The sequence below is a fragment of the Vipera ursinii genome, assembly GCF_947247035.1.
Source record: "Vipera ursinii genome assembly, chromosome: 3".
NCBI classification, from domain to species: Eukaryota; Metazoa; Chordata; class Lepidosauria; order Squamata; family Viperidae; genus Vipera; species Vipera ursinii.
This window is the reverse complement of record NC_139516.1, coordinates 67,705,958-67,729,677: the sequence shown is the minus strand read 5'-3', so window position 1 is coordinate 67,729,677 and position 23,720 is coordinate 67,705,958. Positions and strand designations below refer to the sequence as shown.

Sequence of the window (23,720 nt, the reverse complement as noted above, 5' to 3'; positions counted from 1 at the left end):
AACTATCCCAAATATTAAGAGGCCCTATTTTGAAAGTAAATTCTAGAAACTATTTAGCAACATTTGTTGATTAAAATGTCTGTTTTTACTATGGTTATTCTTTCACCGTAATAAAAGTCATAACTGACTTTATGTCAAGCATGGAAAAATCAGAAGACCAGGCAGTTCAAATGAAAATACTTCTAGCTTATGCTGTCTACAAGAATCTGAACTAGTCAGAGCAAATTGGTGGTAGATAAGAGTCAGTGGAATTCAAGATCACTTGTGGACACAAAGGGATTTGAGACTGATGACGTATTTGACCCCTCCCTTGGGCTCAGCCTGTTTATCTCCTACAGTTTATTATGTATTGCTTTTTGTCAGGTGCCTTTGCCTGGAATGAAGTGGGTTGACAACCATAAAGGAGTTTTTAATGTAGAAATAATTGCTGTATCAACCATTCACACACAGGTATGTATTAAGAGTGATCCCGCTAACACAGGGAAAGTAACAATAAACAAAATTGCTCTAATATTATGACAGAATTTCTTGAGTGTTGAGGTAGGCTTCAACTTATGACCGCTCACTTAGTGACTGTGTGGAATTTTGACAGAGTGATGTATGGCCTATAAACCACTTCCAACCATTTCAGATTGTCTCATCCCTGCCCATCATGTGATTGTGATCTGGGGACTTGGCAACCCATTCGCATTTATACCAATTGTGAAGTGCTGAACAATCATGTGGACGCTATTTTCAGTCTTCCATGCCAGCTTCCCTGGAAAGTCCACACTTTCCGCTTGGGTTTCAATAAGAGCAGAGAGACACTCATGCCTGCGCTGTGCCTCCTTCACCTGCCTGAGGCAGTCCACTCTTTACGTTACCGCTGCCTCTCCATTCTGGCGCCTGCCAAAATCCAGGCAGGCTAAGCTTCCATGGAATATAGGAATAATGGGAATTTGCTGAAATAAGTTTGCAGAGGAGTTTCATCTCCCAGCAAAGAAACAGATGGGGAGGGTTACTTTTTCCAAAAGTCCAGCCGTTAGTGGTGATGCCTTGGTGCCAGTCTCTCCTTTCAGGAAGAGCATGTGCGCCTTTGGCATGGATGGAAGGAATCTGTTTTGATGGAACTGCTGCCTCTCTAGGAATCATTTTCATGGTTTTAATGCTCAGGAAGCCCAGCTGTAGCTGACCTTCTCCAGTTAGTGCTGCCTGCTTCTCTAAGAAACTATGCAGGAGCAGGGAGAAGAGAGTATTCGTGCATGGAGGAGCATAAAATAGTGGGGAAGAAGAAAGGAAGGGAGGGAGACCAGCTGGAGGGCGAAAGAAAAAGGCAGGAAGAAAAAGAAGTGTGTGTGTGTGGGGGTACGCTTTGACTTCATGTACTCTCTGGCTCCCTCCCAGCCCCCTGTATTTTTCCTGTTGTCCATGCCAAAGGCGCACATGGTGTTCCTGGGTTGCTAGGGGGAGTAGTTGGTCATAAATGTAAACAGTTGCATGGCTGGCTGGCTGAGGAATCCTGGGAATTGAAGTCCACAAGTCTTAAAAGTGGCCAAGATTGAAGACCCCTGTGCTAGACAAATGGTTGTAAGTCGAGGACTACCTGTGTCGAGGTCACACAGTTTGGATTTGGTATTTTTATCCACCTATCAAGCCCTTTCCAAGGACCTGGGATAGGCAGAGGTGGTTGTTTGATGGTTTTAAAGGTATCATCACAAGATATAAGCTGCTCCAAGTACAGCTGCCCTTTGCAATCGATTGGTGCTGATATACAAAAATGTGAAATCACAACTGTCAGTTCTTTAGCTGGTGCTGGCCCTGATACACAATGAGTTCTTCCCAAGAACCTAGGATATTGTAATGTATTAGTGTGGTCTGTGTGTGGATCCAAGCAGGGTGGCCTTTTGTAAGTGTCAGATGGAAATTAGGACCACTACAACCAGTTTATGCCCACATCTTTCAGTTTCGATACTTTGTGATCTCCAATTCCTTGTTTTTTTATTCTACTATCCCCTGGTCAATTATCCATACTTTCCTTTTTTCCCCAGCCACAGTTAAATCTGGCATGTTATAAACCAAGAGTTTTATCAGTGTATATTCAGAAATGCTACAATATTTTAATCTGCTCATTCTTGACTACTTTTTCAACTCTATGTCCCCACCAATGTTTCATTACCGCCACATGATAATTTTTAGAGATGTTCCATTTTGGTGACTATATTATGCTGCTGTTTATAACTGGTGCAATCTTCTTGCATGAACTGATTATATGATCTACTGTTTCTTCTCCCTCTTTACACAATCTGCACTTTGAATCATTTGATGATTTTTAAATTCTGGCTTTGATTGCATTAGTTTGACTAGTTAAACATTAAAAAAATATTACTATTATTTGTTTATTTAGGACCCCTATCTTGACAAGTTCTTTGCCCTTGTTCATGCCCTGGATGAACATATGTTCCCTGTACGGATAGGTGACATGAGAATTATGGAGAACAACTTGGAAAATGAATTAAAGAGCAGCATTTCAGCTTTGAACTCATCTCAGCTAGAGCCTGTGGTGCGGTTTCTCCATCTTCTGCTTGACAAATTAATCCTTTTGGTCGTAAGACCTCCTATTATTGCAGGCCAAATAGGTATTTCATTTATGCTTTTAAGAGAAAATTTGATATGAATTCTCTTCATTGTAAAATAAATTCTCTTTGCTGTAATTATTCTGCTGTAATTTAACATGCCATAGCTACATTTAAAATTATAGGTATTTATGTTTTAATCCCTTCCGAAATTGTCTGTTAACTGTCTTAAAGCTATTAGAGATCTTCAGAACAACAAGTTTGAAAAGTTTTCATTGGGTGAGTTTGTCTTCAGCTCTGAACAAAAGAAAAATGAACTACAAGCTGAAGAACTTAAAGAGTTTGAAATAAGCAGCAAAAAGAGTCCTTGTGGCGAGATGGGCAGCAAACAAATTTAATAAATAAATAAAAGCTGATTGAGATTTTAATCTAATAAAAATATAAATGGATCAAGGGTTCAGATAAATTTTGAATATTGACTTACCTCTATTATAAGATTTTGGAATTACGGTAACTATAAAAGAACACATCTTCTGGGAAAGAAACTTGTTTTGGCTATCATTACAACTACAAGCCATAACAAAAGATAAGTGACAATTTTAGAACTGGACACTAACAGATAGTTTCAAGTCATGACCATTGCTTAGTGACCATTTGAAGTTATGGCAGTGAGTGCCGAATGAATTTATTTGCCATCTTCACTGATAGTCGTAAAGGTAAAGGTTCCCCCACACATGCGTGCTAGTCGTTTCCTACTCTAGGGGCTGGTGCTCATCTCTGTTTCAAAGCTGAAGAGCCAGCGCTTGTCCAAGGACATCTCTGTGGTCATGTGGCCGGCATGACTAGACGCCAGAGGCGCACGGAACGCTGTTACCTTCCTACCGTAGTGGTCCCTATTTTTCTACTTGCATTTTTACATGCTTTCGAACTGCTAGGTTGGCAGAAGCTGGGATGAGTAACGCGCTCACTGTTACCCGGCACTCGGGATTCGACCCACCAAACTGCCGACCATCTGATAGACAAACTCAGCGTCCTAACCCAATGAGCCACTGCGTCCCACTTAACACATATTTAAGCTATTGTCAGATTATTTGAATGTGGTGACTATTATGGCTGCCTGCCTGCCTCCCTCCCTCCCTCCCTCAATAGTTTGTCATTAGAAATAAACTGCTTAATATCTAATTCTTTATATTCTTTTTAGTCAATCTAGGTCAAGCATCTTTTGAAGCCATGGCCTCTATTGTAAACAGACTTCACAAAAACCTTGAAGGAAACCAAGATCAGCATGGAAGAAATAGTCTTCTTACTTCATATATTTATTATGTTTTTCGGTTACCAAATACGTCTCCCAATTCTCCATGCCCAGGTACATTCACTTTTGCATTGGATTCAAATGGAAAATCCTGATATCAGGACCTTAGTCCTTGAATTTTACCTTGGTGATCAAACAGGTAGCGTAATTAATAAAGAAGGGTTAGTTACTAACAGCCTCCTCCCAAATTATGCTAATTTTTTCTTTTCTTTTACATATTCTTTTACGTATTCTACATATTTTACATACCACTCTATGGATCCACTACCTATAGGAACAACTGTTCAGGGGTATGGAGAGAGTATAAAGAAAGGACTGTCATTGGTTGTATTCAAGCTCATATATATAACATAGATGTCATGACTAAACATAGATATTTTGATTAAGGAAAGGCAGTCCTGGCTTAATGACCAGTTGCTTAGCAACCATTCAAAGTTATGACAGACTTTCTACTTACAGCCTGTTTTTGAAGTTCCAATGGCCGCATCACTATCACCACCTCACAATTGTGTGATCACATTTGGGTGCTTGGCGATTATGGCTGTTTGCAGTGTCCTATGTCATGTGACTGCTCTTTGGGTTGGGTTTTTTTTTTTTGCCAATGTCTGGTTTTCTTCTGGTTTCTAGTAAAAAAAAACCATTAATGAGAACAAGTTTATTTAATAATGACAGCATTTGCTTAATGACCACAGCATTCATTTAATGACTGCTAAATGTAAAATCGAGCACAATCATGTGGTGACCTGCTTAAAGACCACCACCACTTAACAATCATAACTCCATATTCAATATGGTCATAAGTTTAGGGCTACCTATAATAAATGCTACTATATGACTTCCAGGCAAATTTGAATTTTTCTTCAGAATTGACCTAGTGAATGGAGGTCTACATTATTTAAAGAAAGTCAAAATACAGGAATTTACAGAAACTGTCATCTGTAACTGTCAGTGAGAAAAATTAGCTGCGTCTATCTTTCAAAGTGATACCATGATATTAGTACATTAGGTATAATCCTCACACCCATCCCATCTGTCTCTTAGCTCTCTTAGCTGCAGTTTTAATATAGTTTTTAATAATAGTTTTATTATTTGTGTCATTTTAATCTTTTAACTGTTTTTTAAAATTTGTTTTATAACTTATAAGCCACCCAGAGTCACCTTGTAGCAGAGTTGGGCAGCATAAAAATAATAATAAATAAATAACAATAAAAATTAAATAAATAATTTCTGGCTCCTGCCATGCATTTCTTTAGCTCCCAGTGGCTTAGGGGGATCAGTCCACTACGCTACCATGGCTCGCTCAGCAGTCAGACCTGCAAGCCTCCACTTGAATCGTTCCAGGAGCCTTAGTAACAGCAACCCAGACATATCAGGGACTCCAACCTCGCCTGATGATGAAGTACGATCAATCATTGGAAGTAAGGTAAGATTGCTAATAATACTAATAATAATAACAATAATAATAATAATAATAATAATAATAATAATAATAATAATAATAATAATAATAATAATAATTTAATTTCTATACTGCCCTTCTCCCGAAGGACTCAGGGCGGTGTACAGGGCAAATACAATAAAAATACAGTGTACAAAAGTTAAAAAAGAATTAAATAATGCAGCCCAATTACAATAAAATTAATACAATAATATTAAATACCCCAAACCCATCAGACCAGGCCGGCTTGTTCAAATAAGTATGTTTTTAGGTCATGGCGGAAGGAGCGAAGGTCGGGAGCCATCCGGAGCTCAACCGGTAAATGGTTCCAAAGGTCTGGCGTGCCCACAGAGAACGCCCTCCCCCTGGGGGTCGCCAGTTGACACTCTTTGACCGACGGCACCCTAAGTAGGCCCTCTCTGTGGGAGCGCACTGGACGAAGGGAAGTTGATGCCGGCAGCAGGTGCTCCCGTAAGTAATCCAGACCCATGCCATTTAGGGCTTTATAGGTCATTACCAGCACCTTGAATCTTACCCGGAGGGCAACTGGAAGCCAATGCAGCTCATGGAGTAGAGGTGTTACATGGGAGTATTGGGAAACCACCACCACCACTTACACGGCTTCATTCTGCACCAGCTGAAGCCTCCGAGTAGTCCTCAAGGGCAGCCCCATGTAGAGAGCATTACAGTAGTCCAAACGGGAGGTCACGAGCGCATGAGTGACTATGCAAGGCATCCCGGTCCAGATAGGCCCGCAACTGGCGCACTAGGCGAACCTGGGTGAAGGCCCCCTTAGTCACAGCTCCTATATGATCTTCCAAGGAGAACTGTGAGTCTAGGAGGACACCCAAGTTGCGAGCCCTATCTGCGGGGGGTAATATCTCACCCCCCATGATTAGAGATGGAATAATCTGAATTTCCCGAGATGCTGGCACGTACAGCCACTCAGTCTTGTTGGGGTTGAGCTGAAGCCTGTTCCTCCCCATCCAGACCCGAACCGCCTCCAGGCAACGGGACATCACATCGAGGGCATCACTGGGGTGGTTAGGGGTAGAGATGAAAAGCTGGGTATCATCAGCATATTGATGATACCCAACCCCAAAACACTCCACTGTTATTAATTATTAAGAGTCAAATCATGAGCCGTATTGTCTCCAGATTTGACTGTAAGCCTCAAATTGGACAAATTGTAAGCATAGGATTCCTATCTAGTGACAGGGATACTAATGTTAGATTCTTCCACTTTTAGTAGATTGCATTTCCAGATGCCTTTTTCAGTGAGGATAATGACATCAAAGAACAGATTCTTTCTCATAAACCTACCGTTAAATAATTTCATTTTTCCTTCTGGCAAAGGATATGTTATAAGCCACTTTTAAAAGCTTTGATGCAGCATTTTAAAAGCATTTTTTTACACCCCAAAATTACCCGCCAAAAACGGAGAACCTTTTGAGTATTTTGAGTTAGCAGCCTACTTGCATACCGAGGGCAAGAGAAGAATGAGGAAGCACAGAACAGAATCCTTTTATTTAATTAAGGAAAAGGGAGAAAAAAAGCCTCACCCTCCAAAAAGGTTTACCAGTTGTTCTTATTAAACATTTCAAGTTTGAGTGGAAGAGCTAGGAGTCTTGTAGTTATTCATTTGATAGTCTTGCTTAATTAAACCACCTTGACCTTTTTTTGTGAAATGCCGGAGGGAGTGATATGCACATGAAATTTACCTAGGAGATGATAAGTTTTGCATGAGCAGCCTGGCCTGAATAATTTGGCAATAAAATAGATAGAAGCTTTCTTACAGAAGCATACTGGCTTTTTAATAAGCTGGAATGTTTCTGCCTGATAGGATCCCATAAAGCTCTCAAGATATTGAATGTCATGACAATCCTAATCTTTTTTCTTTAAAATGTCACTTACCAAAATTTGATGATGTGCTTATTGTTATATCTCACTTGATATTAAGTAAGATAAATAATTTGTTTCAAATGTGTATTATATAATATATTATATAATATAATATATGTATTATATTATATAATACTATATATATATATATATATATATATATATATATATATATATATATATATATATATATATATATATATATATATATATCAGAACATCCCTGCTTCTTGCATTCTTCAACACCCTCCAAAATCCCAACTAGTGTATCAAGGGATCCTTTGTAAGGAGTGTGAATTATTGCATGGAAGCTGGCAGGTCCGCCAAATGGGAAGAGAGAGTTGTTTATCCTGAGAAGCCAAATCAGGCAATTGTTTTCATTACCATGTATAGCATACAAAATCAACCAATCGACCACAGAACATTTCCTAGAGAGATTTAGTTTCTAACCCAACTGTGAAAGTTTAATTACTATGAATTCCTGAACTCCTGCAAGTTCAGGTGTTTAGCAATAGCACTTAGACTTATATGCCGCTTCACAGTGCTTTACAGCCCCTCTTTAATCGGTTTACAGCATCAGCCTATTGACCCCAATAATCTGGCTCCTCATTTTACTGACCTCAGAAGGATGAAAGGCTAAGTCAACCTTGAGCCGGTGAGAATCAAACTGCTGGCAGTCGGCAGAGTTAGCCTGCAATACTGCATTTGAATTACTGTACCACCACCGCTCTTGATTTATGGTTCATATATTACAGTTCATAATTTTTTCTTCGGAGTGTGCTGGGTCTTTTATTTCTTATTTGACAGACAATTTTTAATTCAGATATTTATAATATGTCTATACAGTGTCAACAGATGGCTGCAGCAATTAACAGAAACAGATATTCATGAGACAAAACCAATTCCCAAAAATATACATGAATTATCTTTTCTGCTATGAAATAATGTTTGAAAATAAGACTTGTGCATTATAAAATAAATGATATTAATTTGGTAAAATATAATCAAGTGTTCCAAATCCTAAGAATCCTCAGTTTAGCTTTATTCTAGCTAAAATCAGTAGAGGAAGATGAAGTTAATATACGTCCTGACATTCGGCCACTTTGCAGCCTGACTAAATTTCTTTAGAATTGGGGCTACTGTATAAGCCAGAGGTCTTCAAACTTGGCCCTTTTATGATTTGTGGACTTCAACTCGCAGAATTGCTCAGCTAGTGTGCCTGGCTGAGGAATTCTGGGAGTTGAAGTCCACAAGTCATAAAAGGGCCAAGTTTGAAGACCCCTGGTATAAGCATTCATATTGATGACCTTACTAATATACAGCACCTAAAATGCCTTAAATAAACAGGAACTGTAGTAAAATTAAAAGTAAACAGGAATGAAGAAGGTGCCACTTATTAGCTACGCCTATATAAGGTGCTGCAAGATATATTTGGTCTGATGACATTTTTAGCATGTATACCTGGGAGGAAAAATACGAATAATTGTGGGGTCTTTGGTGCTGATGATGTGACCTGGTTTGGTAATGAAACCTCTGGAAGAAAACAAGCAAGCTCAAAGAGCATTAAGGACCCAACAATTCAATCCTGCCCTACAAATATTCTCTTCCATGTTTGGACTAAATAAACTATTTAACAGTACTAATTGGTGATTCGTTTGTGCTGAAGACATTAATCTCTCCCAATTTCCAATGCAAATGTGGCATGTAACATTTTCCTTTCCTTTCCTTGCTGCTTTCTGTTATGTGCCCAGGGCTTAGATCGCTCCAATTCTTGGGTAAACACTGGTGCTGCAAAAGCTGCCCCATGGGGAACCAACCCCAGTCCGAATGCAGAGACTTCACAGGTGGTGACTCCATCAGAGTTTCCTTATTTTCCAATATCTTTGGTTCATATCACCGTAAAGAAATCTTTTTCCACTTGAGTCTACGCTGCAGTCCCTTTCGCCTACTTTTACCTGTTTTTTACCTGTTTCACATACTTTTACCTGTTTACTGGTTCCTTTCTCCTGTATCCATCTGCTTGCATGAGAAACCATCCATCCCTAATTTTTTTTCTGTCCTCACGCATGTTTAGAACTGTTTTTCCTTCTCTATAATTAATGTTTACACTTGTTTTATAGCCTTTCATTACACGTAATATAGTCCAAATAGAAATATGCTTTCTAAATATTACATAGTTAATCATGTATAAAATTGGCTTGCTAAAATAATTAGGACTTACGTTAGCCATGTCTAATGAACATGTCTCATTAATTTCCTTTTATTTTAAGGAAGCCAATCTTATATTTTGTATCATCATCATCATCTGTTACGATTTTGATAATGCATTTTCTTCCTCGTTTGCCAACTTGTTTTTTTTACATAATATGTGAATCTCAGTTAATAACAACTCATTTTTCTTGATGAAAACTGAATGTTGAAAAATTTGTCAAGTAATATACTGCAAAATGTGAAATGCTTAGTATCATGATAATTTTAACTTTAGTTGCTTGCTTCTTAACACTGTGGGTATTTAAATGAAGTCCTGGTTAAATTCAATTGACCATGCTTTCAGCTTTTAATCAGTTTATTTTTGCAAAAAAGTAAAAAATCAAAAAAATTGGGTTGTTAAAACCAAATGTATAAATAAAAACCCATCTGATTGTATAAAGATAGTCCTTGACTTAAAACAGTTCATGTAGTCACCATTCAAAGTTACAACGTCATTGAAAGAAATGACTTATGAACATTTTTTATAACTTTTGCAGCATGGTCATGTGATCAGAACTCAGCTGCTTGACAACTGATTCATACTTAACGAAGGTTGCAGTGTCCTGGGGTCATGTGATCACTTTTTGTGACCTTTTGACAGGCGAAGTTAAGATTCACTTAACAAAACATATTATTGATTTAACAACTGCAGATCGTAAAATGGGCAAAACTCATTTAACAAATGTCTCACTTAGCAACAGAAATTTTTGGACTCAATGGCTGTCCTAAGTCGAGGACTACCTGTAGTTCTATACACTCAATATTGGTATTTGGAGCATTAGCTCAATATTTTTTAAGCTGGGGTGAACGACACAGAAGTTAGAAAATACCTTATTTTCTTGTATGTCAGTGAAATGCAAAGTTATTACAAACTAGTTTCATACTTTTGCAACACTTAATTGTCGTTAAATTGCCTAAAGTTTGATCTCCAAATATTTTTTAACAAACAGCTTTATTGTCTATCAATAAGTTGAAAAATCTCCATAAAGTTCAGTACTGCTTGTCCTTTTATTGAAATGAATTAGAGGTTGAAATCTAAAATGTTTTTGTTATTTTTTTTCTAATGTCCGCTGTCATCCATAGCAAATTTTAATGTGCTGTCACCATTTATTTTGCAGGCTGCAGATCGAAGCTGTAATCGTATGTCTTCCCATACAGAGACTCCAAGTTTCTTACAAACATTAACAGGGCGATTGCCAACTAAAAAGGTAGATATAACAAAGATCATTTCATGCTGTTGTGCAAGGCAAGGAGGGATAAACAGTTCAGTCACTGTTTAATGTGTCCCAAATTTGAAGAGTGCTGAGTCAACTAGAGTTGCAGTGGCTTGGTTCTAGTTCCACAAATATAAAATAGCTTAGAGGTTAATCCAGATCAGACATGTCAAACACAAGGGGGCCGGATCCGGCCTGTGAAGTGGTTTCATGTGGCCCCCAAAGCCATCCTGGAAACAGTGAGGGAACAGCCCCCACTGCCTTGGCCCTGGCCCAGAGACCCTCCTTCTGCCAGAGACCCTCAGATCTGTCCCACTCCTGCCCAGGCCCCCATAGGCACCCTTGATGCGAACGATGTAGAGCTGGCCATGCCCACCCAGTAGGCCATACGCACTCTAGCCACGCCTACCCAGTAGGCCACGCCCACCCTGGCCACACCCACCTGGCCCCTTGAGGGCAACCGCAATGCTGATGCGGCCCTCAATGAAATTGAGTTTGACACCCCTGATCCAGATGAATCACTATTATTTGTAAAAATATTAATCCCTTTAGATCATACAGTTGAGAGCAATATAAAGATTAAGCAAATGCTCAGTGTGCTTCAGTGTAGCTTACGGGGGCTTCCACTTACTATCTCCTATGGTTTGTGAATTCTTATCTTTCATGGAGGTAGGAAGAAGTTGTGGATTACTGACATTCTGCTTCTGCTTGGGAGCATAAGGGTCTGAGCAGTAGGGAATCTATATGGATGGCTTTTCCCCACCAGTTTGTTTTTTCCAAGAGATGGATGAAAAAAATAAGAAATGTTTCTTATTAGTTTTCTGGCAGGTCTGAAGTTTTTCTCCCTGACCTTCTCTTTGTTAAAACTAGAGAAACGAGTAGAATTGTCAACTTCTCTTTCATCGTGAGCTCTCATTTTGCTTCCAGAAATTCAGCCTTTTCTAACAGTAATAAGAACATTTCAGGAGAAACCCAAATGAGAAATTGTGAGAAATTATAATTTGTCTTTAGTTCTACCTGACATAGATTGGAACTACACACCCCATTATGCGAGATTTCCTTTCAAAATGGTTGTTGAAGAACCATTAAGCCTTGGTATAACGTTCATAAAAATAGTTTTGCTTGTTGTCATCCCTGTATATTAATTATATTAATTATTAATTATATTAATCCCCAACCTTTCCAGCTTTGTGGACTGGTGACAGGAGAGGGGAGAGCAGATGGTTCAACGTGAGGGGTGGGTGAACGCCTGCCCCTCACGCAAATGGAACTGCACAGGCGCTTGCCTGCTGTTTGTGCAGTTCTGAACAAACCATGGCCTGGTTCCGAACAGACCACGGCCTGATACCGGCTGTGGCCCAGGAGTTGGGGATCCCTCAATTATTGTTTCAAGAATGATTAAATGGTAGATGAGTAAACATGACTTTTAATCTTGCTAGCTTTTTCATGAAGAACTGGCTTTACAGTGGGTTGTCTGCAGTGGAAGTGTTCGTGAAGCAGCTCTTCAGCGAGCATGGTTCTTCTTTGAACTTATGGTAAGAGAATGACAAAACTGTTCAGTGCAGGGATGGGCAACCTTCATGTGCCGCAGTCTAAAATCACAACCCTTATGCAAGAGATCAGTTCAAATCTCTGGTAAGACCTGCCTATTTCTTTCCTGTATTGGGGAAAAAAATGATCAGAGAGAAAGTGGGCCTACTTATCTTTTTTTGTTGTTATTGCCGCTGGATTTCTTTCCTGATCCCTATCATAGATTAACTTTCAGGGGAAATGGCCACTCATTATCCAGGTAATATCTACTTGTGTAGAAGATTAAATGCCTGTAAAAGTTACTCTCCAAATGGTAGATAGAGCTAGGCAACCTCGGCTCTTTTATGACTCGTGGACTTCAACTCCCAGAATTCCTGAGCCAGCATGAGTCATAAAAGAGCCGAGGTTGCCTACCCCTGAGCTAGACCAATGGGGAAAGATGGTAACATGGAGCCTCTCGCAAGTGTTACAATGATTAAATCTGGTTTACAGAATAGTATCAAATCATACTGCTATCCACAACTGACCTTTTTCTGTGCATGTGATAGTGAGTGCTAATATGTGTTTTCTTCAGGTAAAAAGTATTGTGCATCATTTGTATTTTGCTGACAAACTCGATGCACCCAGAAAGAACCGTTTCCCAGAGCGCTTCATGGATGACATAGCCGCACTGGTCAGCACAATTGCCAGTGATATAGTCTCCCGGTTTCAGAAGGTAATGGAAGCCATTCAGTTGTGCTCTTGTCAAATGTATACCCCGATATGGAGAGATAATTTTCAAATAGTAGACAAGTGGTTGGATAAGAGCCTCGGCATGAAACTTCTGTTTTGAAACATCCTGTTCTTTTCCTTTTTTTTTCTTTTTCTTTTTCTTTTCCCCCTCTGACGCAGGATACAGAAATGATTGAAAGACTCAACACTAGTTTAGCGTTTTTTCTCAACGATCTGTTGTCTGTCATGGACAGAGGATTTGTCTTTAGCCTTGTTAAGACTTACTACAAACAGGTACGGTGACAAGATCAAGGTAAAAGGAGAGCATCTTAAAATAGACAAGGGCTCGGGGTATAGAATTCTTGGAGGTGGCTACATTCAAGAGGGAGAAGGGAGGAAAGAGAGGATACATTGTGGTACCTGACTAGAGGGATGTTTTCCAAAGAGGCCCAGGTTCTGAGCCTCCTCTCTTTCCCTCTCTTTCCCTCCGAATTTGATGACCATCTGCTGGGGATGCCATCATGGTTGGAGTCCGCTTGTAGACTCCAAAGGCATCTTTTTGGCTCTTGAAGTTGGAAACAAATATCGGATTAGGTAGAACATATTCTCAGCCAGCAAAATATAGTCCAAGCGGCATGGAAATGCTTCAAAATGGTTTAAATCTCAAATTGAAAGTAATAATGTATTGCTCTTTTTTATGAACACCAAATTTAACATGCCTGCCCTTTGTTCTATTGTTTTTCTGGTCTAAAGCAGACATGTCAAACTCGCGACGTCACGTGATGTGGCGCCACTTATTGGGACAGTTTTGCCATTGCCGGCAATGGGGTGGGTGCAGCTTCTGTGTGACACGTCTGGCCTGCAGGCCAGCAGTTTGACACCTCTGGTCTAGAGGAACAAGGATACATTTACTTTTTGTAGGAACACAACTTCGTTGTCACTTTTTATCTTTGCTTTTCCTGTTTTACAGGTGTCCTCCAAGCTTTATTCTTTACCAATCCCTAGCACGCTGGTGTCCTTGAGGCTGGATTTCCTTCGGATTGTCTGCAGCCATGAGCATTATGTTACTCTGAACTTACCATGTAGTTTGCTAACACCGCCTGCATCTCCATCTCCTTCAGTGTCATCAGCAACATCACAGGTGGGTATATACCAAAAGTGTAGTGTAGTGTTATAAGGCTAGTAATAATCCAGTGGTTTGCAGCATTTCAGTCCATTAGATTAGATTCTTCTTTAACTCTGCTCTTCTTTAAATGCAGATTTTTTAAAAAGTTACACTGTGTTAAACCAAACTCTTACTTGATTGATTTTGACTTTATGTGATAAATATATATATAAACCAGTTACTTGATTGAATTTGCAGAGTGTGTGTGTGTGTGTGTGTGTGTGTGTGTATGAATTGGTGAGAATCGAACTGCTGGCAGCCAGTAGTCAGCAGAAGTAGCCTGCAGTACTGCATTCTAACCACTGTGCCACCAAGGCTCTATATAAATATAAATGTACCTATTATAGCTTATCAACATGGTTATTGCAAACTATGGTTTAACATGAATTGTTATCCTCATTAAACTGTCTAATTCCTGAAATTCCTAACTTCCTAATATACCTAATATTTCTGCTAAATGCATAAAAATGAAAACTGAGTAGTACGCCTCAATAATAATAATATGGTATTCATTCATAAATTCTAGAAATATCAGGAGCCCTTTTTCATTTGCAATAAACAAGTCCTGTTGTAGTTAGTTGTTGAACAGTAATAAAAAAGCAGATAAATTCTTTTGCCAAACTAAGGTTGAATGTATTTCTCTGTTGTTTTTTCTTCTTTCATGCTCTCTTATTTTATTATGAATATATTTATATAAATAAATAATGTGATGATGGTTGTGAAGTCTACTAGGACTAATACATATAATAAAACTTATGAGAGGCTGTGTTTTTGTGCTATAGAGTTCTGGATTCTCAACAAATGTCCAAGATCAGAAGATTGCAAATATGTTTGAGCTCTCCGTGCCTTTTCGTCAACAGCATTACTTGGCAGGACTGGTGCTTACTGAACTAGCTGTCATTCTAGATCCTGAAGCAGACAGGTAAATTTTAAAATTGTTTCCAACAGACTGTAACAACAGCAGCAACAACAACAACAATAATAATGTTCGAAGGACCTTGGAGGTCATCTAGTCCAACCCCCTGCTCAGGCAGGAAACCCTATACCATTTCAGACAAATGGCTGTCCAGTCTTTTCTTAAAAACTTCCAGTGTTGGAGCATTCACAGCTTCTGGAGGCAGGTTGTTCCCCTGGTTAATTGTTCTAACTGTCAGGAAGTTTTTCCTTAGTTCTAGGTTGCTTCTCTAATTTAAAACATATTTCCTCTCTCGTAAGCGTTCAAGTGTATTGTCACAGGATTGTGAAAGAATGTATTTCTTCTCAAGTCCTTGTTCCTTTCACACTAGACCACTCTTTAGATCTGCTTAGATAGTTGCACAGGTAGTCCTCGACTTACAACAGTTCATTTAGTGACTATTCAAAATTACAACAGCACTGAAAAAAGTGACATGACCATTTTTCACACTTACAACCTTTGCAGGATACCCACGGTCACATGATCAGAATTGAGCCACTTGGCAACTGACTCATATTTATGACGATTGTAGTGTCCCAAGGTCACGTGATCCACCTTTTGACAAGCAAACTAAATGGGGAAGCAAGATTCACTTCACAACTGTGCTGCTAACTTAACAACTGCAGTGATTCGCTTAACAACTGTGGCCAAAAAAATCATAAGATGGGGCAATACTCACTTAGCAATGTCTCACTTAGCAACAGAAATTTCGGGCTCCACTGTGATCATAAGTCGAGGACTACCTGTACTTAATTTTTGCCCACCAGAACAGCTTTTTTAGATCAGGACAATAAAAAAGAGAAAACAAGTGGATCAGTCACGTGTTTCCTAAAAGGTTGAAGGCCTTTGGCATGGCCAGCCTAGCGCGATAGTATAATCGCAGAAGTGAAACACTGAATCAGTGCATGGTTGATAATAAAGTTTGATTGCTAGACAATGTTTTCTATTCTCAAATGTACTGTATGGTCTTTTTGGAGAACCATCCATTGTACAGAAAAATCAGCTATCACTCTGGCACGAGAACCCACAGGCATCAAGAAAATCATAGAAATATAAAATACAATAAAATTTCTTAAGCATAGTGTTGTTAGAAAGGGGTTGTTTTGTTTGTTTTAAACCAAGTTTTTATTTTCCATTAGAATACTCTGTGGTTGAATAGTAGAGTCTCATATTAAGTAACTGAGGTCAGTAACAACTCACAATGAAAAATGCAAATAATGGAGCAAGCAATAGATAAATTTTAACTGACTCCATCACTTGTTAATGAATAAAGCATGTAAAGCCAAAATACACCAATTATTTCATTTCATCACTGCAACACCCGATATGCATTATTGATCTTTTTCTTCCCATATATTCTTTTCAACTCCAAAGGTGACATTTCTCATTTATATTAGGTTCAGTTTTGGTGAGTTATGTCCATTCAGGATTCACCTCTCTTGATATTCCTAGCAACCTCTATCTATCTGTAGGCTGTGATCAGTTCTAGGTCCCCATTTCCTAGAAAGAACTACCATTGGGATGTTTCAGAACCAAGCAAAACACAGTTTTTTTTGTTTTTTTTTATTTTTAATTCCATTTATATCACGCCCTTCTCCGAAGACTCAGGGCGGCTTACAAGCTTAGCAGTAGCCTTCATTCTATGTATATGCCTGCTTATTAGGGCTTTCACACAAATACCCCAAGCGGCATTATTACAAAGTCAGCTTAATTGCCCCCAACAATCTGGGTCCTCATTTTACCTACCTCGGAAGGATGGAAGGCTGAGTCAACCTTGAGCCTGGTGGGATGCGAACCTGCACTAATTGCAGGCAGCTGGTGTTACTTAAGGAGGCATTAGCCCACTGCTCCACCAAGTTGTTTATATATGTGTGATAAGCCGCTCAAGGAACACGTTGTGATATCGTGTGACATAAATGTTGCTTATAAATAAATAATGAACTTAAAAGAATAAGCAGAGGCCAAGTTGTGATAACGAAATCTTTGCTTGTATTTGTTACCAGAAATTGCTCCATCTTTAGCCATTGAAGCAAAATTGGTTGTGGTAATTTTATTCAGACATACTGTAACTCGCAAGTATCAAATGGTTTTGAAAATAAAAAAATGCTCCTATTCATCCCTCTAAAATTCAGGGCAAAGTGCTCTTTTTTTAATTTCATGTATAGGTTTTGAATAGAGCTTGTTAATGAATTATCATTTAATTCTTGAACTAGATTTCAAGGTGCTCAACTCGAAGGAGGCATTACTTTTATAAGTAATAAGGTTGAATGCTGCAACATAAGTTAGATTAAGACTTTTTTTCCCCTTTTGTTATGTATTCATCCCAGTGTGTTATCTTTTCTTGTACAACCATGGGCCTCTACGGGGGGTGGGGTGGGGTGGGGGGCAAGTGATGAAAATGCAACATAATAAATGACACGGATACCAAATTGTATATATGTTTGTCCAATATTACTTGTATCATAATGTTATCATACACGTTTTTTATTTTCTTATTAATGTGGGTTGCTGTGACATCACTACTTCTTAAATGTGTTGTGCTCCAGTCTTGGTTTGTGATATTCAGTAACAAGAATAATCACAGATTACGTTCTCCTACTCTGTGCTTATATCTGGTTCTGAGAGTTAACCTTTGGGGACTTTTGCTGCAGCCATCAGTGCAAAAAATAGAGAAGAATAGGAAGAAGCAAAGTAGTTGAAAGTATCAACCATCTAAAAGTGAAAGTACAAAGTATCAAAAAAACTTTCAGAATGACTAAATGTTATAATCTCACAAAGTATGCTGAATTAATTTTGTTTATGGTAACTGTTGCAAGAGTGGTTCTTGGTGTATACCTAGCTATCTAAAATAACTCTGTATTTCAAAAATAAATCTGATTACAGCTCTATATGTGGGCTTGTTCATATCTGACATGTGGGTTTCTCTCAGTATAAAGTCCTTAATTGCTTGCCTTAGTTAGAAATTCTTGGGATTTTTAATCTTATTTTATGATTTATATACCATGTTGACTGCTGCAGTTGATATTCATATAATATTTTAATAATGATTAGTAGTTTTTAAAATGATGGGGTGTATTTAGTTATTAAATGAAACACTGAAATTTTTTTTAAAAAAATCTTAAGATGTTTATAAACTATTTGTGCATTTTGTGCTTTCTTTTTTTTATCTTTTCCCTTCTTTTTCCTTTTTTTGTTTGTGCATCTTCATTTCCCTTTCCCCTCCTTTTTCATAAATGCACATAAATACTAAAAATAATTTATCTGCAGATCAGTTTATATATTAACCCCTGACTATATTTTGTGTCTGGTGTTAAAGACACAGAATCAAGTAGCCAACATTGGCTTCTTTTGTGTATTCTAGTTGTGTATTCTACTCTAGTTCTGCAATACATTTGCTATGTGGCTTCAGATTAACTAAAAGTGTGTGAAATTTTACACAAATCATAAAATAAGGGATGTAATTGGAAAGGAGCCAGATTTGTGAGTGAGTGTGTGTGTGTGTGTGTGTGTGTGCTACCGTGCCATATCTACTCTAAAACTATTAACTCATCCTACTGACTTTTTTTTTAAACAGTTTGTTTGGATTGCACAAGAAAGTCATCAATATGGTACACAATTTGCTATCTAGCCACGACTCTGACCCACGGTACTCTGACCCACAAGTAAAGGCCAGGGTGGCTACACTATACTTGCCTCTGATTGGAGTGATCATGGAAAGTGTGCCCCAGCTGTATGATTTCACAGGTATTTAGTATGCTAACCCATTAGCTGCTCTGCCATGGGAATACTGTGTTTAGTTAAAGCAGCAAATTCTTTTTTTTTAAGAGTTTCTAACCTGAATCCAAAAACTTGAATGTGTGCTTGAAAAGTCTTATTTTCCTTTGGAATTCCACTTCAGGTACACAGTTTTGTTCATGGCTGAACAGAGTATTGTAGTCCTCGACCTATGAGCACAATTGAGCCCGGAAATTTACGTTGCTAAGTGAAACATATGTTCAGTGAGTTTTGCCTCATTTTACTGTGATCTTTCTTGTCACAGTTGTTAAGTTAGTAGAACGCGGTTGTTAAGTGAATCGGGCTTCCCTGTTGATGTTGCTTATCAAAAGGTTGCAAATGGGAATCACATGACCCCCGGGGGCACTGTGATGGTCATAAATGTGACTCAGTTGCCAAGTGTCTGAATTTTGATCATGTGACCAAGGGGATGCTGCAATGGTGAAAAATGCAAGCGTGAAAAATGGTCATGTCACTTTTTCCAGTGCCATTGTAACTTTGTCACTAAATGAACTGTTGTAAGTCGAGGACTACCTGTAGAATAAGAAATCCATGCATGCTTTACAGGTAGTCCTCAAGTTACAACCACTTGTTTAGTGACCGTTCAAAGGTACAAAGGCACTGAAAAAAAGTGACTTGTGACCAACCCGTGAGCATTACAGCATCCCCATGGTCACATGATCAAAATTCAGACACTTGGCAACTGGCATGTATTTATGACAGTGGCAGTCTCCCAGGGTCATGTGATCACCCTTTGTGACCTTCTGACAAGCAAAGAGCCACCTAGAGCCACTTGTGTGATGGGCAGTTACATAAATTGGACAAATAAATAAATAAAAAGTGACATCATTCTTTCACCCATTTAAAAATGATTACCTAAACATTCTAGAGTCCTCAAATACCTGAAAGGATATGTCACCAAAGGTTAATACCTATTGCTGTCCTCCCAGAGTATTTAAGTACAAATTCTGCTTGCATGTTAACAATAATTAGGAGGGGTTTATTTTAATTTGACTTAGATTAGATGGCTAAAATGAACCTTTCTGGTTGGGATTCTGTTGGGCTGTTTACATGCCGTCTAATGCAAAAATTTTCTGTGTTTTGCTATGAAGTGTGTGTATTCTGTGTAACTGGATTAAAGCATTCATGTTTCATTTCATTGAAATTGGCCTGTTTTGCTGCAGAAAGTCAGAACCAGCGTGGAAGACCAAGCTGCGTTGCAGTGGAGGATTGTGAAAGCGAGGGTGGGAACATGATCAGTCAGACAGTTGCTATGGCCATTGCAGGAACCTCTGTCCCACAGCTCACTCGGCCCACCAGTTTTCTCCTCACGTCAACGGTACAAAAACATCTTCTGTCAATGGATCTATTTATAAATACATAAATTTAAATAAATAAATATGTGGAGACCTACATTCATAAAGCAACAAGACTGGGCGAAAGCTATGTCATGAAATGATGCCATTATTCTTACATATTTCATGGAAACTAAAGGACAAGTAGGGGAAAATGTTAATACTTCATATTCAAATATGATAGTTTTAGTTCTTTGGGAAACCATAGTACAGTAATACTATGGTAATTTAAAGCAGTGCATCAAGAGATAACTGTCTATGGAGATTCTCAGTCATCCAGGTCATGGGGTGTCCCAGAGATACTTTTTTCAAAAGGCAATTGGCCTTTCTTTGTTTTTCCTTGAACACTTTAGTTTTGCCTCAGAACTGAAGAAGCTTCTTGGATGAGAAACAAAATGTCTTCAAGGAAAAGCAAAGAAAGTCCAGATGCGTTTTGAAAAAGCTCCTTGGGATGATCAAGATATAAGATTTCTCTTCCCATTTTCAAATTTATTGAAAGAATTATCTACACCTTGTCATTATTTATTTAGCATATGGTATGTCATACATATATATTAAAATTTCACCTAGATTAATAAAATACAATAAAATATAAAATATAAATGTTTAAAAGATCTATGTTCAAATACCAATGTCTAGGCCATCCAAGCATTGAATGTCAGCATCATTTATATTTTAAAAAATCAGATATTGGACCGGTATATGCTCTCAGCTTATAGCTGGTTACAATGTGATCTCACAATGTGACATGGGAACCCGCAGTCACACTGAGGGGAGATACCATGACCGGTGGTGGGATTCAGCTGGTTCGAACCACTTCGGTAGAACTGGTAGCTAATTTTTTGTTGCCCAGTCCCAGAATGGACTTCCGGAAGCAGCATCCACACAGAGAACCGGTTGTTCACATATTTGAATCCCACCATTGACTATGACCCATTTATACAGAGTCTGGCAGATTCTCCACACCTTATAAGTTAATACTAAGCAGGATGGCATTAGGTCTATCTGAATAGCTTGCATCCCTTTTCGAAAAACCACAAAAAAATTATTTAGCTGGACTAGATGTATTTCAGGACCAAACTGGTAATCACAGTTTTGATCTGTTCTATCTATAAATCCAGACCAGCAGGCAACACTCAACATTTTCAGCTGATTCCAGTCGAAACCTTTTGATCTGCCTCTTATGGGTCCTGAAGAATGCTGATGAAAGTGTTCTGCAGAAATGGTTCACAGATCTGTCTGTCTTGCAGCTCAATCGCTTGTTGGATTTGCTTTATCTTTGCATTTCCTGCTTTGAATATAAGGTAAAATAGTGCTACCTACTTAAAAATGCACAGCTTTGATTAGAAGATGGGCCTTCTTCAAATGTTTGCACAATATAAGCCTTAAAATTGTATTGGAGGTTGAGCCTTTTTTCAGACACATAAGCTCTTGTTGATATTGCATAATTTCATTGAGAGCCTGAATTTTCATTGAATACTTCCAGAAAATAATGAATGAAACATAAGCTGAATAGTTTTGCTTCCTCATAAGAATTATAATGAGAGGGAGAGTGCGCTTAGTTGGAAGATTCCTATATTCTAATTGCAAATTCAAGGTTCTGAGAATGTTAACACTGACAGATTTGTATTAATATTGTAAATATGTCTATCAAATTTATTTGTTTATTTAATAGTTTTATATGGCTGCCCATCTCAAATATGTTACTTTGGGTAGGTAATATTAAAAATGATTAAAAAACTAATCCAAAAATACAATTTTCTGTTAAATTCTGTTCTAAAATAGCATTTTTCCACTAAAAGATACTAGAATTAGTTCCTTCAAATGCTTTTATATCAGGTTTTCAAACTTGGCCCTTTTATGAGTTGTGGACTTCAACTTCCAGAATTCCTCAGCCAGTGTGCCTGGCTGAGGAATTCTGGGAGTTGAAGTCCAAAAGTCATAAAAGGGCCAAGTTTGAAGATCCCTGTTTTATATGCTCCCCACTTTACTTTTTCCAAGTTTCTCTCTGGATGAAATAAGGCCACCTCTGGTTTCTCCTCTAACATTACTTGCATTTTACAGGCCTTCTCATCTTTTTAATATTTATTCTTATAAAGAACTTCTAATCTTTAGAAAGAAAATGTTCTTCTTTTATATTCTTGCCCTTTTGTGAAACATCTAGGGGAAGAAAGTGTTTGAAAGAATGAACAGTCTGACTTTTAAGAAATCAAAAGATATGCGGGCCAAACTTGAAGAAGCTATCCTTGGAAGCATCGGGGCCAGGCAAGAAATGGTACGAAGAAGCAGAGGACAATTAGGTGAGTGGACTGGTGCCTTTATAGTTGAAAGAGTTTGGGCAATTAATTTTCCCAAGGGGCCATGTGAGAAACTGGGAATGTTGGCTGGGTGGAACCAATAGGGTTGTGAAGGTGCGTAGGCCTGCATGTGTGCACATACATAAATTGAAAAACAAAAGTTCCCTTCAAAATAAAAGCAATTCACAGGGCTGGACAGGGACAGCCAAAGGGCTGGATGTGGCCCAGGAGCTGTAAAATGCACAAGTTTGCCTCTGATGAAAATTCTGTGTGATGAACGCCAGTGATGTTCATTTGTTAATAAAAAGGTAAAGGTTCCCCCGCATATGCGTGCTAGTCGTTTCCAACTCTAGGGGCCGGTGCTCATCTCCGTTTCAAAGGCGAAGAGCCAGCGCTTATCCGAGGATGTCTCCGTGGTCTTCTAATAATCAGAACACACACACATACACACAGAGCTGATTAATTCATTTCCTATGCCACGCAGGCAGCCCTCGTCATTGTATTAAGTTATATCTGGGAAACTCAACAGTAACAGATACCAAGAATTAATTATTGCTGAGGTAAAAGTAAAGGTTTCCCCTGTCCAATCGTGTCCAATCATCTCGATTTCTTAGCCAAGGGAGCCATCTTTGTCGGAAGACATTCCATGGTCACGTGACCAGCAAGATTACACACCGAGGCCATGGAATGCCGTTACCTTCCCACCAGAGTGGTACCTACTTATCTACTCACGTTTGCGTGCTTTCGAACTGCTAGGCTGGCAGGAATTGCGTGGGTACAGTTGTCCTATTTTGAATTGTTTCATGTTAAACATTACAATTCCTTGGCAGAAAGAAGTCCTTCAGGAAGTGCTTTTGGAAGTCAAGAGAACCTGAGGTGGAGAAAAGACATGACACACTGGAGGCAGAACACTGAAAAACTTGATAAGTAATGCCGTCTTATCCTAATAGCTTAATACATTGAGCACCTGGCATAGAATACTGGGAGACGTTGCCATCTCCTTTGAGGTTTAGTGGGCTACAATATGGACATTTTTAGACACTGATTAAGCAAAAACTTTTTTTTCACATTATAGCTTTGAAAGGGGTTAAATGCCAGTCTAAGCTATATTTAAAGCAATTTTGTTCCTGTGTATTTGGGAATAAGGTGTTGTACTCAGTGAGATTTCTGAATAGACCTGCTGGATTATATTAAGTTACGCTATTATAAGAAAGTAATCTGCTGTAGTAAAAACTGATATGGCATCCTATTAGATACTGCCAAGA

The 23,720-nt window shown here is 38.6% G+C and overlaps 1 protein-coding gene across 8 annotated transcripts in view; it reads left to right on the top strand.

Annotated features, from left to right (window-relative positions):
- DOCK7 (dedicator of cytokinesis 7) overlaps positions 1 to 23,720 on the top strand; it is a 142,555-nt gene that overhangs the window by 75,385 nt on the left and 43,450 nt on the right. For 5 of the 8 annotated variants that reach the window (XM_083359890.1, XM_083359889.1, XM_083359888.1 and 2 more), the window contains exons 19-34: positions 364 to 450; positions 2,384 to 2,615; positions 3,754 to 3,918; positions 5,118 to 5,287; positions 8,956 to 9,048; positions 10,573 to 10,662; positions 12,108 to 12,203; positions 12,773 to 12,913; positions 13,090 to 13,203; positions 13,880 to 14,050; positions 14,857 to 14,996; positions 18,604 to 18,773; positions 19,988 to 20,142; positions 21,280 to 21,462; positions 22,323 to 22,458; positions 23,286 to 23,382. In XM_083359890.1, coding sequence (XP_083216016.1) covers positions 364 to 450; positions 2,384 to 2,615; positions 3,754 to 3,918; positions 5,118 to 5,287; positions 8,956 to 9,048; positions 10,573 to 10,662; positions 12,108 to 12,203; positions 12,773 to 12,913; positions 13,090 to 13,203; positions 13,880 to 14,050; positions 14,857 to 14,996; positions 18,604 to 18,773; positions 19,988 to 20,142; positions 21,280 to 21,462; positions 22,323 to 22,458; positions 23,286 to 23,382 — 2,240 coding nt within the window. The remainder of the gene's footprint in view (positions 1 to 363; positions 451 to 2,383; positions 2,616 to 3,753; positions 3,919 to 5,117; positions 5,288 to 8,955; positions 9,049 to 10,572; positions 10,663 to 12,107; positions 12,204 to 12,772; positions 12,914 to 13,089; positions 13,204 to 13,879; positions 14,051 to 14,856; positions 14,997 to 18,603; positions 18,774 to 19,987; positions 20,143 to 21,279; positions 21,463 to 22,322; positions 22,459 to 23,285; positions 23,383 to 23,720) is intronic. The other 3 variants (XM_083359893.1, XM_083359892.1, XM_083359891.1) reach the window with 1 other exon arrangement.